The 18,434-nt window shown below is 35.8% G+C and overlaps 2 protein-coding genes across 2 annotated transcripts in view; one reads left to right on the forward strand and one right to left on the reverse strand.

Moving 5' to 3' along the window:
- LOC306880451 (low density lipoprotein receptor adapter protein 1-like) overlaps positions 1–18,434 on the reverse strand; it is a 44,531-nt gene that overhangs the window by 24,107 nt on the left and 1,990 nt on the right. The gene's annotated exons all lie outside the window — the stretch shown is intronic.
- Positions 8,469–11,685, forward strand: LOC306879910 (uncharacterized protein; the record flags this gene model as incomplete). The annotated part of the gene is made up of 6 exons (XM_079433148.1): positions 8,469–8,517; positions 9,478–9,597; positions 9,843–10,036; positions 10,255–10,407; positions 10,683–10,784; positions 11,249–11,685. 6 exons carry the CDS (start codon positions 8,469–8,471, stop codon positions 11,555–11,557), a joined length of 927 nt encoding a protein of 308 aa, XP_079289274.1. The 3' UTR covers positions 11,558–11,685.

Raw genomic sequence — 18,434 nt, forward strand, 5'->3', positions numbered from 1 at the left:
GGTTCCTATTTTGGAAAATGTACATGCTGGGCTCCCTAATTGTTATTTTCAGGTTTTTATTTTATGAACAAACATTCTCAAAATGTTGCAAAGATGTTTTTGTGTGCTAACCTAATAAAGAGGTATACACAACACTCTGAAGTGGTTCATTTTAGGCAGGGCCGCTGCTGGCCAAATGGGTGCCCTAAGCAGGATTGTACTGTTGTGCCCCCTCCCTCAAATATCATGAAAGTAAAAAACAACAAAAAAACACTTACTATAGGGGTCAAAATAGAACTTTAATAAAATATAAAAGTAAATAAATAAATAAATTTACTTAAATTGTATTATTTACAAATGACAATTGTAGCTCTAGATAGTTACCTATGGCTATTAAGAATGTCTCTAAAGAAGTATGTTTTTGGTTGTGAGGGAAAGATGTTCAGCTTCCCAAAGGAACCCACCGTGACGTGAACAGTGGATGCAGTTTGTTTTTCCGGGGCAGCAATGGAGTTTCTCAAGTGTTTTGTTGACGAACGTTTTATAAACTAGGCCCAGTTCGACGCTGGATTTGCACATCATTTGATACTGAGAGATGGAGCAGTCCCTGCTATAAAAGATCCCGGTCATGATTCAGAACTGCAGACGGTAAGTAAAACTGCATCAAATGTCTCTGTTTTGCTGGTGATCGGCGCAAGTGCTCGTCACTCTATAGCTCCGCCCACACGGCACGCCTCCAGGAGCTCGGCTTTTTCCGGAGAGAATCGTAAAGCTGTATCTTTCTTTTATTAATATGATAAAACTAAAGACTTTTTGGAGATATGAAGGATGCAGTACTAGTCTATAGGTACTCAAGATTAACATGAGATTGGGTGAAACTCTTTGTGCTATGTCCCCTTTAATACAGTTGTCTGATTTATTTTATATTCTCAAGCATTCAGAAATCACGCAAAAGAAAATTAAGCAGTTTTAAATAAAAACCATGGTTAATTTTTGTAAGGGTTGTGATGTCCACATGTTTTTTGTTGAAGAAATTATAGAGGCTGTGTCATCTATAGCAAAAATGTGGCAACTGGGATGGTGCCCCTGCCCTCCCTTGGAGTTTGTGCCCTACGCAAACTGCGTACTCTGCATATAGGGAGCAGCGGTACTGATTTTAGGTTCCCTTTCAGTCGTTTCCTTTTCACCCTTGATGTCACGTCGATGACCGACGAATTTGAGATCTCGCTAGAGAGACCAATCTACTTTGAGTGTAAACTAAACGAGCCAATGCACATTGTATATGGTATCTGGGTTCTTGGCTAGTGCTACCCAACCCATCTCGCTGGCTCCTGTGGACCATCAGACTCAGCTATGCGATTCAGTTCAGGGGCATCTAGTTCACATCAGTGAAGGCAGCCGATGCTCATGTCTTGTGTGCGGAGATCGCAGTCCTACTGGTGAAGGACGTGAAAGAGCCGGTCCCTCCATAGACTCCCAGGAGAATGGAGAATCCATCCCCAGATGGTCCAGCTGATTTGGAGATATTTCGGAGCAGCTCAGGTGCACAAGGGAACACTCGGCACGGATGCACTCGTACACAGCTGGCCGTGGTGCCTGCGCAAATATGCGTTCCCCCCCCAGTGAGACTTCTTGCACAGACACAGTGCAAAGTCAGGAAGGACAAGGAGCAGGTCTTGCTCGTTGCGTCCTATTTGCCCAACCGGACCTGGTTCCCAGAACTAATGCTCCTCGTGACAGCCCCTCCCTGGTAGATTCCTCTGAGGAAGGATCTACTGACTCAGAGACGGGGCATCCTGTGGCACCCATGTCCAGACCTCTGAAAAATCTGGAAACTGGAAAATATGTCTGGTCCCAGGACAGGACGCTGAGGTTCTAGGTGAACTACTCAAAGAAATAGGGGACAACCATCACTTCGGCGGGAACACCGTCTACAAGACACGCTTATGCCTTGAAGTGGAACCTGTTCGTCGAGTGGTGTTCTTCTCACCGAAAAAAAGCCAAGAGATGCCGGATCAGAGTCGTGCTTTCCTTTCTGCAGCAAGAGTTGGAAAGGCTGTCTCCCTCCACCCTTAATCATGACCCCATGGAAGGGAAGTCGGTAGGGAACCATGACCTGGTCATCAGGTTCCTTAGTGGGGCGAGAAGGTTGAATCCTCCTCAGCCTCCCTCTATACCCTCTTGGGACCTGAGCGTAGTGCTCAGAGCACTCCAGCACGGCTCACTTACTTTTTTGAATTAAGTTTGTTAAATGCTGTCCTTCTGCTAAAAAATATAGTTCCTGACAGCAACAGTAATCAGCAAGAGAATGTTCCGGTAACATAGGAACTGTTCTCATCCATGTGTCATTTATTTTTGTGTGCATTTTCTCACACACATACATCTGTTTATCTCTCAGCATGAGAAAACATGTTTTCCGTCGTGGCACAGTGCAAGTTTGCAAGCCTCATTACAGTGTAAACTGATGGACAGGCAGAATCATACCTTAAACAGAAAACGAATAAATTCAGTAATTTTCCTTCTTCACTTCCGAAAATGTGGGCTTCCACATGCACATTGATACACATTGACATATCGCCCGCACTAGAAGAATTTCTTTGACGGGGAAGGGGTGGTCTCAAAATAAAAGTCAATGATGCAACATAATGCCAGCAGGGGTGACTCATACTTCATAAAATAAATATCAAACAGTTTTGCTGAAATACATAGTACATGGAATAGTTTTAATGCTAACGTTATAGGCCTAGTATTGATTGTGTTGCTGAGGGTGTTACGTATGGCAAGCCGTTTTGACTTTTATTCATTCTCAGGATATGAATTCTTGATATCAACAATTTAATTGTCAATAGTGACAAAGTTAATTTTTGATATCAAGAATTTAATTGTTGATATCAGAAATACATTTTCAGATATCAGAAATGAACATTGTCACTAGTGACAATTTAATTGTTGATATCAATAATTACATTTTTACTAGTAAGAATTGTATTTCTGATATGTGAAACTGTAATTTCAACTAGTAAGAAATTAATTCTTGATATCAACAATTGATTTTCAATGGCAGCCTATGGTGACATTTAACTAGTGAAAATACAATTACAGATATCAACAATTTAATTCTTGATATCAACAATTAACATTGTTACTAGTGGAAATGTAATTGCTGATATCAAAAATAGCCATTGTTACTTGTAGAAATCTAACTCCTGATATCAAGAATTAACATTTTAACTAGTAAAAACTAAATTGTTGATATCAAGAATTCATATCCTGAGAAGGAATAAAAGTCAAAACGGCTTGCCTTAGTTACGCAGTGATACACAGAACCGTTGGGTGAAGCGGTCATATAGCCCTGCTTTATCGTTATTAAAACTCAGCTGCTGACCAATCAGAATAGAGGACTAGAACTAACCATTTTATGAGGGTTAGTTTTAGGTTTTATTTTTTAGAAACAAACCTCAAAATTTATTATGCTATGGTTTTTGTATAATCACATAATAAGAATGTATATATACAACATTCTTAAAGGTCATTTTAACTTTCTCATTGACTTCCATAGTATTTTTTCCATGGAGATCATCAGCTGATTGGTTATCCACATTCGTTAAGCAGAAGAAAGGAACTCATGCAGGTGCTGTGTGATAAAACTGCACATTTATAGTTGCCTTTTATTGTGGCCAGCCTAAGGCACACCTGTGCAATAATCATGCTGTCTAATCAGAATCTTAATATGCCACACCTGTGAGGTGGATGGATAATCTCGGCAAAGGAGAAGTGCTCACTAACACAGATTTAGACAGATTTGTGAACAATATTTGAGCGAAATAGGCCTTTTGTGTACATAGAAAAAGTCTTAGATCTTTGAGTTCAGCTCATGAAAAATGGGGGCAAAAACAAATTGCGTTTATAATTTTGTTCAGTGTATAATGACTGCATTTACATGATGAGATGACTAATTAAAACATGAGCTCACACATGGACACACGGGCAGGACAGTTGCCCATAGCAACGAGTAAATCAAATGCCTAGATTCCTGGAATGATTCTGCACTAGCATTTTTACGGATCACATACATATTGTTGAATATAAAATATCTCAGACTTGAATGGTTCGAGCCATCAAAGAAAAATAAACAGTTTTACTTTGTGCTGACAGCAGCTGAATAAAAGGCCTCTGATCTCTGCTCTGCCATTTAGTGTCTAAATAATGAGTGTTGGGAAGAATCTAGGACATTACCTAGACAGAATATAGGACATGATACAGTGGAGAGGGAGGGAAGAGCAGTTTGGGAATAGAACTGATTCCATCAGCCCATAAGTGAAATTCACACTAAAAACTGAAGGTGCTGCAAAAAACCATTGAAGAAGCTTCATTTTTTGATGTATGGCACCTGAGTTGGCTATATGAGTGATTGCAAATGTTCTTAACGTTTTCTTTTTTAAGTTATTGGTGGTGTACTCAAAGGTTCTCATCTCGTATCAAGCCGTAAAATACTGTCGATTCTATTTAGAACCATTATTTCTAAGAGTGAAGGAGACTGTTCAGTTACATGTGCATTGTTGAGGAGGAATAACTGGAAGGTGTCAATATTTAATTTTGTGTTCTCAGGGCCGGAGCTGTTTGAGCTGTGTTGATCATGCAATATATTCATCACATTTCTCTGCTCAGGACAACCACGCTAGTGTCAGACCAAGCTCCGTTGCCTAGCAACAAAAGTCACTGGGCATAAGACAGTCCTACAATGGGGGTTGTTATTAAACATCAGCAGTCAGAATAGCACACACTAAACTATGGGAAAGAATTATAATCATCAAATTAGGTATATAACAATGTTAAAATTAATATTAAATATTTTCTGAATGATAATACAGCATATAGTATAGACCATAAATCTAAATCTTTTATTATTGTGCAGTCCTGTAACCATTTTTTACAAGATGATCTATACGCATAATAATGTTCAGAAAATGTGAAAGCAATAAAAAACTAAATATAAAAAAATAAAAAACTTGCATTATAGAAAATAAAAGACTGTGCTTTTCTTGATGCTGAGGTAAATGCAAAAAAAAAAAGTTATAACTGATATAGAGTTTAAAATTTACATAAAGACCCACAGTTTAAAAAAACAAAACAAATTCAGAGCCAGAGTGATTTTTTAATGCGACTTAATCTTAATATTCAAACAGCTGATTAAAACTAGAGAATGATGTGAAAATAACCCGCATTCATCACAGTTTCTTTTACTCCAAAGTATTCTCAGTCTCAGGCCTGTAGTTACGAGTGTTATCACTCATATTCATGACAGCGTGAATGGAATTAATGAACAGAAAGCGAGGTCTGTCTTACAGTATGACTGAAAGACGAAAGACAACATCTCCTGCCTCAAGGCGACAAGGGGAATTTTCTTCCAAATCTGAATGAATTAATGACTCTCTGCTCGACTTGCCAACTAATGGGAACTAATACATAAGGGTTGCCTTATCTACATAGAACATACATTTACAGTGCACAGCATAAATGAGTTCACCCCCTCTAAAACTTAATAAATTCAGCAATTACTCTTTACTTACATGTTAGGGTTCTTTGGAGATATAATGTTTCAACAAGCCTGCTTGATCAATTACCAAAGAAGAATGTCAAAATTATTCAGCAAAATAAGACTTTCTTATCAAAGTGATAAAATGATGTGTTGCAAAAATGAGTACACCCTCCAGAAAAAAAATTAAATAAAAATTTGTATAGGTTTAAGGATATTTTTGATCAACAAGTAAGCATATTGAACCACAACTTTTAAAGACAAGTAATTTCCTGACAATTAAAAGTGTTATATATCCCACTGAACTTCGACTTAATGCTGGCAGCAGTGGAACCACTTGGGAGAGAACTGTCAGGTAACTTATTTCTTAGCTTAAAAGAGGACAATGGTACAAGAGGAATACCAAATTATTGTTTTAAGTGTGAAAATATAGCAGAAGTAGCACTGACATTTAAAAACAATGGACTTGTGACAAGGCTCCTGAAATAATCAGGTCTTCACTTTAAGTTTTCATTTAGGGATGAGTGAATTTTTGCTAGAAAAAGAGCAGGCGAAATAACATGCAAGTGTCTCAAAGCTATGAAAAGTATGGTAAAAGCTATGAAAAGAGTGACACTTTATCTCTTTATTAACTTTATTAACCTGCAGAAGTGACATGCATGGTTTTTGTTACCACTAGAATTACCTACTGTAGCCACAGCAAAATAAACTCATTTAACCTCTTCCAAGACCCATATTTACAAAATATAGAATTCTGTGAATCCATGCTCTGGTCTCAAGAGATCAAGTCAATCATTTCGGATCCAAAAGCATCCAAAATGTTCTGGTGTTGCTAGAGGAGGAGTACAGTGAGAAATGCTTTGTACCCACAGTGACGTTCAGTGGTAATAAAGCTCTTATATGAATGAGTGCTGAAGGTTTGTGCTTTATCAATGCTGTCATTAATTCACACACCACTCTGTGATGTAATACAAAAACTTGAAACAGAAGATGCTACCCTCCCCTCATTCCCTGCATTATTGGGCATTTTTCAGCATGACAATGAAGATATTCATTCTCCCAAGGTGAAAATCCTTCAGTAGACATGTATTTCCCTCAATCTTGATGCTCTTGAGCAGCTGTGGGGGATTCTGTAGAGACGAGCTGAGCAAAACTCCCAGACCAGAGCATTTAAGGAGCTCGTCCTCCAGGAGTTAAACATGAAAGATGTGAAAATTTGTCATGAACTTGTCTGCTCAGTGCCAAGAAGTGTCAGAGCAGTATACTTAAAGTTCTGGAGGACATACTATGTACTAGAATATTATACATTTGCTGAATTAAATCTATGGTGTACTCATTTCTGCAATCCTTCATTTAAACAAAATTGGCTAATTGACTTATCTCACAGAAAATATTGGTGCATAATTAGTTGTTTTTATTAAGTATATGTTTAAATTTTGCAATTTTTCCATGAATTATATTAGTGATCATTAAGAAAATACATCTTTTATATTTATTCAGAGGGGTTTTTCTCATTTATGCTGTGCACTGTATTTACAATTACATTTTTAAAATTTTTGTGATAAAACGGCAGACTTTTTTTGTTTTCATAAAGATAATTTCATAGCTATTTTACACATAAATAATTGATACTATACTAAACTACTGCATGATTGGAAAAGACACATAAAAATATTTTTTTACTAGTTTTCTTTGTACATCACACATCAAGTAAACTAACTTTCAAAAAAAGTGTCCAAGCTTCAGTAATGATCTGCAAGAATTATAATTTACTGCTACAAAATAAGCCATTCTTCCTTCTCAAGTTTTACTAAATGTTAAGAACAAAGCGTAAACATTTATCATATAGACGTTTTGACCTCAAATCCTCATACATAAACTGTGGATTATTTGCTTTTTTGATCTCAAAGTAATCCAAATGCAATGCAAAATGTTTCTTTCTCAAAATCACAGAAGCTTTGAGTCTTATCAGCAGCACAACAGCGGCTCAGACTTTGTGCTCTCAGGTTCTGTTTATACTGAACAGCATGCACATTAGCATTCGGTTTTAAGAAAATATAAACATGTTTTGTATGTCACAAAAGGACTTTCTCCTCAGTTGTATCTGAAGCCAGACACACAAAAACAATGCATGAGATTTTTAGTGCTCACTATTTATCTAAAAAATTCTGAGTATTGGAACAGCACATAGAGTTAAAATACAGGTCCAAGTTCAAAGAATTTATCAAATAAATATAAGTTTGTATGGCTCATTCTAGACTCTATGAGTTATGGGTGCTTCCTCAGCACTTTTTATGGTTTTGTCCTGATAGGAAGCGGGCAACACTATTGGCTGTAGGTCACCTATATGCAAAGGTCATGTTTAAAACCATTCATCAAGGTCTGCTTTTCAGCGGGATGTGTTGCTAGATAAGAGAGGGCAGGCGAAACTAGTCTCTTTTACAAAATACATGAGTTTTTAAGTGGAAACACAGTTTCAAGAAAAATTATCTGGGAAACGCATGTAGAAATCCATATATTGACTGAACCATATGAGATTGGTAAATTAAAGGAATAGTTCACTCAAAACTCAGATTTGAGTTAGATTTTTCGTCAGAACAGATTTGGAGAAATCGAGCATTACATCACTTGTGTTACGGTATTAGTGGTTGTAGTCAACTAAAATAAAGGGTCAGGAGAACGAAGTAGCATCAACACACTTTAAAACTTTAATAAACATTAATCCAAGACAAAGACGATACACAAACTGAAGACTTATAAAGGACAGGAAACAAAGGAGCAAACGAGATGATTAAAGAAACACAGGTGATCTGAATGATAATTAACTAAACAAGGACAGGGAATACCAAATAAGGACAAAACGGGACTAAATGGAAACCGACACATGACAACTTGCTCACCAATGAATCCTCTGCAGTGAAACTGTAAAACTGTATGGGCTTAATATACGATGATGTCTAATTTTGAGAAACAGGCTCCTGTGTATCATAGGGCCTCAGCTGGTGTGTATGTTGTAAGTGGTGTCCCATGGGGGTTTGGCACTAATGCAGCTCCTCCATGTGCTGCTGATTGGTGGGTTTCAGTTGGTTCTGAGCAGCCATTCTGAACACCCTGACTGCACTCAGTAATGGCTGAGGTTAAAGGTCAAAGCACCGAAGACACTGCCAAAGGATACACTGTAAGAAATGATTCTGTGGTCATATAGATTTCAATTAATGTTTTTGGTTAAAATGTATTCAATATAATTGTGTTTTGGATTTTGAGGCAAATATTTAATTAAATTTCAAATAAAAATGTTTGGAATAAAATCTACCCATTGTAGTTAAATAAAACTTAAGCATTATATTTATCTAATCCCAAATGGAGAGAATATTGAGTGAATTCAAATTAATGTAATCAGGCAAATTTTAATTGAAAAGCACTTCCTGTCAAAGCGCGCCTTTTTTAAAAAAAAAAAAAAGAAAATAACAAAACAAATGCAGCAGGCTAACGTTACCTAGCCACAACACAAGGCATTTGAAGAGAGTAGGCTACAGACAGTGAATGTTCGTCTTCTTCCACATTGCTCATCTTGCAAAATTAAACTGGTTGACTAAGGTAAGAAAACGTCTTTTGTTATCACTGGGCTAGTGAAGAACGTATGTAGTGGTATATTACAATATAAAATGAGTTATCACAGAAAAAGAGACTCAGCAGCAACACAGCAACAGGCTTCTGTTGAAAGGCTATATAACTAATGTAACGTAGAAAGTTAGTGTGATTTTGCTGCGCTATAATATGAACACAGGATTATACATTTTGTAAGAATTCTTATGTATTGAAGTCAAACTTTTATATTGAAGGATGTGGGTTAGCATTTCCACTAACTTATCATGGTTCCTAGGTCCTTTGCGTGTTAATATCATATCCTCAGTATGTTTTTATGAAATTGCGTTAATAAGTACATTGGGTTTAATTTTAAGGTTCCATTAAGAGAAATATTTGGGGTTATCGCTGGAAGAGCATCTTATATTTCAAGACGGCACTTGACGCACTTCCGTTGGCTTTTCTTCCCGTGTGTGGAGCTCGTCTTCCCGAGGCAGGTAACGTAACTTCTCACTGTTGTTTCACTGTTTTGTTGCAACTTGCAAATGTGAAGGTAACTTAGCTAATAGGCAGAATAGTATTAAATACAAGATGGCCAACTACAGAACCAAGTTAAGAGGCTTTGGTATTCCAGATGTTACATGCAATGCTCTAAAACATAAATGCTCTGCTGACAGGAAGTCTGCCAAAAATTTGAAAAAGGCAAAAAGAGCAGAGGTCAATTATCTGCCACCCTACCCAGCTGGTGAAAATGAGCAGAGCTTGGAGAAAGTAAGGGAAGAGCTGGTCACAGAGTCAAAAAAGAAGAACAACGAAAATGTAGTCAAAGATCAAATGAGCAAAACATTTGCCCTCAGACGGCATGAAATCATCAATCTGTGTCCAACTGTTCGAGCCATGAAGGACCGCTGGCCTGCCCTTTTTGACCCTTATCAAGTAAGTTGGAATTTGTAATTCCAGTTAAGAAATAATGAAAATGTGAAACTGACGACCCTGTATGGGATTGCTTCCAAATAATTTTGTCAAATTGACTTCAAGATGTAAAAAAATACTCTTACTTTGGTATTGAATGTTAGACAATTTATATGAAAGAGGTTTAAGAGGCTAAGAACTGATGTGATACCTTTGTCTCTTTTGTTGCCTTTGTGTTTCAGATCAATGCAGAATTTCAAAGAACAACTACTGTACTTCTGGAACCGAAATTTATGTCTGCGTTAGACCGTCACACTCCCAAGCTACTGACGCTATTTCGTGCCAAAGGTGGAGCACTTGGAAGAAGACTGGAGATCATAATGGAACTGCTGCAGGTACAGTAATTTTCCAAATTAGAAGTAGCTTTGTTCCATAAGATTTCCAAATTATATGAATAAGGACATCAATCTGAAAGATATACCATTGTCCTCCAGAGCTGCTGCCCTATTTTAGAAAAGGAAAAACTAATAACAGCTCATGCCTGTAAGATGCTGTGTTTTGTTTTGTTTTTTTTTTGTTTTACAAATTGATCAGAGGCAAGGCAATTTTATTTGTATTTGTTTATTAAGATTTTAGTGATTGACTTATCAGTTGTTGCATTTCTCCCCAGGACTCAGTGCACTCTTCGATTGAGAGGACCAGAGAGGTTGTTCTTCGGTGTCTTATAGAATACCTTGGAGAACAAGGGGGACATCTTATCAAAGAATTAAACGTAGGTGAACTTAATTTACATGAACTTAATTCAAGGACCATATTTCCTTAAATCCTCAAGTAGGTGCATGATCTAGATATGTGACCTTTGTTTTTTGTAGTATCTTTTTTTTAATAGCTTCAGTGCTTCTTGTCTAAATCTCTGAACTCCACTAGAGGGATGAAGATACTGTACATAGAGAACTATAGAAAAATATAGAAAATATAGAAAATAGAAAATAGTAGAACAGCATAAATCCCTCATTACAATGGAAGAAGATTTGTAGACTACAAAACATCAAAATAGAGAAGAAAACAAAACAAAGAACAATTTGAACCCAAGGCCTGCGAGAAAATAAAATTAAAAAGATAAAATAGATTTATAAGCTATGAAAACAATAATGAATGTATTTTATAGTAATGTGAAATGCTTGCAATATATTTCTGACAGTTTTATACTAAGACAATAACAATTTCATGTTGCAGGACACTGAGAACTTGGAGGAACTTGAACGGGTCATAATGGCCATTACTGTGACCCCAAAGCCTGGAGCTTCTACAAGCAACAGCCCAAAGAACATTGGGATCATCATAGAGGGTGTGGAAGTCATCACAGGACTTGGAGATATTGCAAGGGCTTGCTCTCTCCTCCTTGGCTTGACCTACGCGCTGAATCTCGATTATCCCAGACAGCTGAAGTACACCTTTGAGGTGTTCCAAAAACTTTTCTTGGAACTGAATGATTCAAAGCTTTCAAACAAAGTCCAGTCCCTCAAGAGCAAACTTCAGGCTTGAAATGAGACTGTATTACAGTGCAGACTTTTGTGCTACACAATGTCCATCTTCTACAGAGCTTGAGAATTGCACATTTAAAAGTGCCATGTTTGTAAGTTGGCACTGATTTGTCCCACAAATGTCGAGACATTTCGATTGTTGTAAGTTCAAAGTACAAATGTATTTTTCTTGTTCAATTTGCATTTTTATGATTTGTTTTGGCACATGCCATTATGGAGTATTTTTCTTTAAGATCAATATTGCTCTTTTTTTTAAATGGCTGAAGTTAGCATTTTGTCCTTTTCATAGTTCTGGTTTTAAATGCGTGAGCAAACTTCTGGCTTGAAAATGAGACTGTAGTTGCAGTGTACATGTTTAGCTTCTACAGAGCTTGGGAATTGCACATCTGAAAGTGCTATGTTTGTAAGTTAGCACTAATTTGGACTCTTATCCCACGAATATCTGTGAGATTTCTAGTTACGAAAGGTACGAAATGTTTTTTACTCCGTACAAATTACACTTTTCTGCTTTTGTTTTGATACATGCACCTCTGGAGGATTTTTCTTTAAGATCATTATTGACCCAATTTAGTGGCTAAGTGAGGTGAGAGAGCATGGAAACAGGTTTATGGACACATCACCATTATGTAATATGGATTTTATTTTTGTTTTTACAAAATATTTTGAAGTTAGCATTCTGTCCTTTTCAAATATCTGGTTTGAAATGCAAGATCCAACTTCTGGCTTGAAATGAGACTGTGGTTACAGTGTACAATGATGTGCTACAATGTGTTGAAAGCACAAAAGTGAATTGTTAATAAAATTCTTATTTGAGTATTTAAGTTCTGTACTTTCTGGGCCATATTATTCATGAGAAAGGAATGTTTAGATTTAATTAATTGCATTGATTAAATTTAAATCAATGTGCAGATTAATGTAGATGATGATTACTCAATTATGATATGTAGAATTAAATTAATTTTTATTAGTACTATTTACACATTAGGGAGTTTCTTTCAAATCAAATCAATATTTTTGTTTAGGTTTTAATTAATTCTGTACTGTTTTCTATTCAAATCTACTCATATTAAATGGATAACTATTAAGGGTCTCATTTAATTAATATTTACTCAATACCAAACCTTGTGAAATTTAATTAATAATATTGCTTGTAATCTGTTGCCTCATTTTTATTAATTAGATATGGTGTATCTTTTCTTACAGTGTAGATGCAGTACAGCAGCAAGTTCAGCATGCTGAAATGAACACTACTCCAGCATGCCTTCTGATCGACTGAGGAGGTTCAGTCACATCTAAGCATTACACAGTTAAGACACTAACATTGAAAGTTGATTCTTCATGACTTTATTAAATTTGCGAGAACTGTTGCAATTTTTTTTTTAAATCTCCACATCTTACAAGTATCCTCCCCCAAAAAAGTTACATTATATTTGGGGTCTCAGAGACCACAAAGAAAACACGAATAAATGCAAAAATATTATTATGCTCAGATTCTCTGACAGGTGTTACACTACTGAACATTATTTATTTTCTTTAATGTTTCATTATTTTTCATTATTTTTGCTTAATTCTTTTTTTATTTATTTAACTTTTATCCATTTTCCATTACTTTTGCGTAATACTTTATTTTATTACTGTTATTCAATTTTTATATCATAGGGGTCTCTGAAACCCCAAAGTCAAAGGAAAGAATAGAATTTCCTCTAAACCTCATATTTCTGAACACTCCCTTTAATTAAATTAAAATAATAAAAAAAATAGTTTAATACAGAAAATCTTGCTTTACATAGTCCAAATGTCAATCATTTAAAAGCTTTATCAGTTAATGTTATCCATATGCGTATGAAACTTCTAATCAAACATAAAGTTGGTTGAAACTCATAATCTTATCAATCTGATCAGCTCTAGTTTCAGGTGTTCACTCTGACTGAGCCGAGCCGTTTGAATCCCACTGAGCCCAACAGCACAGATAAAAGACACCGAGAGCAAGTGTAGCTGAGTGGCAGACAGACGAAGAGAGACTATCAGTGACAAGGTTCACTAGGGGTAAGAGGAAAAGAGAGCTGTCAGACGAGCAGGAAGGACAGAAAGAGAAACAGACACAGAGAATGAGAAACAGAAAGAGAGACAGAACGAGTGTCAAATTTCTCCCTGATGCATGTCCAGGTTGTCAAGCAGGAAGGAAGGTTTGGATGTCACGGATCGCTCTGTGGGATGATGTGTTGGCTGATTCTCATGCAGTCAGTGTGCGTATTACTCTTTCTCTGCATGCTGGGAGAACTATGGGAGAGTTGTTATGCACAATTCTCAAGAGAGAAACAGTAATATTACAAAGAAAACTGTTTGCAAAATATAACTGTTTGTCAACACATTCCATGACTCATCTAAGGGAAATATTTTTATATAAGTAATATCAATGCTTGTATATGGTAATGGATCAGTATAATCTAATGCAGGTGTATAATGTTGTTTAGTTTTGGTGAACATGAGGAGAGCAAAGAAAATCAATATTTGGGAGGACTGTATCATTGACCGCTCTCTCAGTTTATCTGAGATAAAGCAGGTTCAGATTAATGAAAAATCCTATGCAATTTCAAAGAATGACTAGAAAGAACCACTTTCTATTGCATATATGAATTTAGAGCAAATATGTGTGTGAGTGTGTGTGTGTGTGTGTGTGTGTGTGTGTTGTTTAAGGGAAAACTCGTGCATGCATTTATTAATTATACACTGTAAAATAAGCTCACCCTACATTACCTTAATTTCCCTAATAATGTTTTTTACCTGAGAATAAAACACTATTTATTATTCAGTCCTTTATTCTGATTGGTCAATACAACACTGATTTGTATGAAACAAGAGAAAGCAAGTATGCAGTGTGATACAAGTGACATAAAAGTAGTGCCTGTTTCAGTTACTGGACAATATATACACTGTTGCCATGGACAATGGTGAATATCAGAAAATACTATATTCAACCACTGCATGCCATAATGGACTAATCAGAATCAAGCATTCAGAGAGCCACATAATACACGTTTACTTCACCATCTGTTTATGGCAAAATATTTGGTGTTACTTTCAAATCACTTGTGGTCTCTCTCTTGATGCCAATGAGAAAGAACTTATAATAGTTGTACACTTCATATCTATGTATATTACCTAACTAGTTCGCAGAAAAGTAATTTGGATTACAGATTAATAATATATAGATTAATACTGTAACATTGTTGTAGTTTTGTTGCTACGTAATTCTTCCCATGATCTGTTAATATTCACTTAATATAATTGAGTATTATATGACAATTTAATATTCCATATTCCTGTACTTGGTAAAACCACTCTGAGTTGCATGCTATTTCTATTTTGAGGAAATTAATTCATAAATGTTCATACATTGCCAAAATATCACAGTCCTAACATTTTAAATTACAGTGTTCATGTTACTCACATGTTATTAATTACAATAACATTGCATCTAATTGTAAACTGTAACATGAATGTGAAGTTTTATTGTAAAGTACGGCCCTGATTCCTTGATTGTGTCTTGAGTGTGACCATACACACATTGTGCATCCGTTTCTCTCTCCAAAATCCTTTTCTCCTCTTTTATTCATAACCTGCAGGGAACAAACCACAGGGAGTCTCTGTGCTCACAGACACTAAGGAAAAATAATGACGAAGACAGAAGGACCAAGACACAGAGAGGGAGACTTATTCTGATGTCTGAAGGGATTTTGCTCTTATTTGTTAGTGATTTGAGAGATACGTAACAAGCAAACAAATCAAAATAACAGGGGAAAACAGAGAGACTGGTTGTCATTTGGTTTAAAAAGAAGGCATGGGAAGCTAAATTTTTCTTTGCTGACAGATGTTCACAGAGAGCTGCCAGTTCAAACTGAATGCATTTATATTTGATCCATGAAAAAACAAAAAATCCAAAGAAACTGTCAAAATGTAATATTCACTTTAGAACACATCAAAACAGCACAGCTCATGGCATTTCAAAGTGACATCCAGATATCCACAGTATTAAGACAATTGTTTGGCTGAGCAATGGTGGAAAGCTGTTCCAAATATTGAAAATGGGTTTTCTTCAATCTGAAATTAAAGTCAGTTAACTGGCAATTAGCAATAGTGCACATTAGTGATGGGTGGGTTCAAAACACTGCTTTGCAAAGCTTCATAATGTTCATCTTTTGTTTCCAACCAATGGCATTAAGTTTGTCCATTGACCTTCCATGTTATTTCAGTAAACAAGGCTTTGTTATGATATGAAATGGTTTCAAAAATGTTGATATCATAAAGATCTTATTTAAAGCAAAAATAACTATATTGCGATATATATCGTTACCGTGAAATAACATTACTCATACCTTTATATAAGTTTAGTCATATCACTACACCTCTCATAAAATTCCCTGATTTCTCATTTCTATGTGCAATGCTACATCAACAGCATGAAAAGTATTCATATATACTCCCAGTGCAAATGCATTAAAGAAACTTCTGTTTATTTAAATAGATTGCACATGATTAAATCAGATTGCATTATTTCATTTTAATTAATTTAAAATTTAAAGTAAACTGAGTAAGTGGTAAATTTATGTAAATTAAAAAGATGCAGTATGAACATCTGTTAGTTTATTCAGGTCCTGATTCACAGGCTAGGTTGATTTTGTCACCTAGGGCATAAGGTCTAATGTCTTTTTTACGAAATTCCAACCTTTATTGTTGAACCTGAGCGGCCTGTACTGAGACACCACTAAAGGCAGACAGGCTGTTGCACACGGCTGTCACAGTGTCTGAGGGTGATCACAATAACAATGTTTGGGAGTCACGAGGCCAGAAGTAATAAAGGAGTGTGTCTATTTCTCTCTCTTTCCCTATGTGCCTTCCGGGTCAGAATTGAGTCCTAATTAAGGGAGAGGAAAGATAGTCTCAGTCTTCATAAAGCTGTCCATTGCTGGACACTCTGAAATTAACCCTTATAAAACCTAATGGGGTCTTTTCACACAGCATTGCACACTCTTGATTTAGAAAAATGGGTGCAATTTTTACCCATGCAATTTGTATGAATAGTGGTGCTTATTGTTGTGGAAAAAGACTACAAAGACTTCTTTATTACAAGAGCTCCCATCTGAAAAATCTAACAGCCACCTCGAGTGCAGTCAGAAAGCACACAAAATAGCCTCTTTATAGCACATGAAACAAAGAATTCACAGAGGAAACAACTGCTTATCAGCTAACCTTGAACATAATAGATACTCTTGAACCCCAGCTACCAGCAGAAATGAATGAAACACGAACTTTGTGCAGATTCATACTTATTCCAAGTATTTAGCAAAACAATCAATATGGGTGAAATATCAAAATAAATGTCAGCTAAAAAGGAATATAAAGAATATGCTATATGACACTAGTTTCTAATTTGTATGATAAATGATTAAACAAGCAGGCTGAATAATAAAATCCTTCACTTTCTAGCAACGGAACTTGACACAAGAAACCATAAATCAAAAATAATGAGAAGAGTAAATGATAAAGAATACAAATTCTTCTTTTTCACAGAAAACATCCTTAAAATGAGCTCACATGCAAACTCATTGATTTGATGCTGAATAGAATCATTTTGTTCACTATAAATTTGAGTATATGTACACTACTGTTCAAAAGTGGACTCTGATTTTTTTAATCAAAATTTATACTTTTATTCAAAGATGCCATAAATTATTCAAATGTGACAGTAAAGACATTTATAATGTCACAAAATATTTATATTTAAATAAATGCTGTTCTTTTGAACTTTCTATTAATCATAGAATCCAGAGTTTTTTTTATCAATGTTTCCAAAACTGATTAAGCAGCACAACTGCTGTCAAATTTGATAAAAATAAGAAATGTCCCTTGAGCAGCAATTCAGCATATTAGATTGAAAAAAATCATGTGACACTGAAAACTGGAGTAATGATGCTGAAAAATCAGCTTTGCAATCATAGGAATAAATTACATTTTAAATTAAAAACAATTTATTTGTTTTTTATGCATTTTTGATCATATATAGAGCATAAGTGACTCTTGAACTGTGGTGTATGCATATGGGCTTCAGTGTGTGTAAGAATTTTCTATCCACATTATTTGTGTGTGTATATGAGTGTGTGCAAGGTCACCTTATCCACTTTGTATAATTGAAAATGACACACGGAGACTAATTCTCTTATGTCACTGTAACTTCTCTATCCTTCACACTGCGCCTGGTCACAGCGTGATAAATTTGCTGACATCCTTCCTGTAACTGGTTCATCCAAAGCCAGAATGTCTGCTTTACTTAAGCATGCATTGACACAACTGTACCGCTCAGAGGGTCTGACATACTGATATATGATCGAACAGTAAAGTATTAACAGCAATTTTGTTTATTTCTTTATGTCTACATTAGATAAGAAGGGAAGTTACTGCTCAAACCTGTTATTTCCCACCCAGAGGTTATTACACTGGAAATTGCAAAAGCTTGCAGTGTAAAAACCGGGAAGGGCGTCCAACACTTGCAGCAACTAATGTGACCTTTGGAACTGTCAATGTAATTTTAATGACAACGAGAATTGATAGTGACTTCTCTCTGTGTGCATGACATTACACACACACTAACTCTCTGGGAAAAAAAGACATCTATAGGAGCCCAAATGTGATATTTTAGCTTGAATTTTCTCTTTTGGCAATATAAAACATGAAATTTCACTTTTAATGAGTGCCAGTGAAAACTCTGACCTTCATCAAGTCAAATGCACACTTGAGAGACAACACCAGCCTCCCATTAATATTCATCAGACCAGCACAAAAACAGTTCATTATTCACTTGTTTGTATGCTGTACTAGAA

Source organism: Barbus barbus (genome assembly GCF_936440315.1).
Source record: "Barbus barbus genome assembly, chromosome: 14".
Lineage (NCBI taxonomy): Eukaryota > Metazoa > Chordata > Actinopteri > Cypriniformes > Cyprinidae > Barbus > Barbus barbus.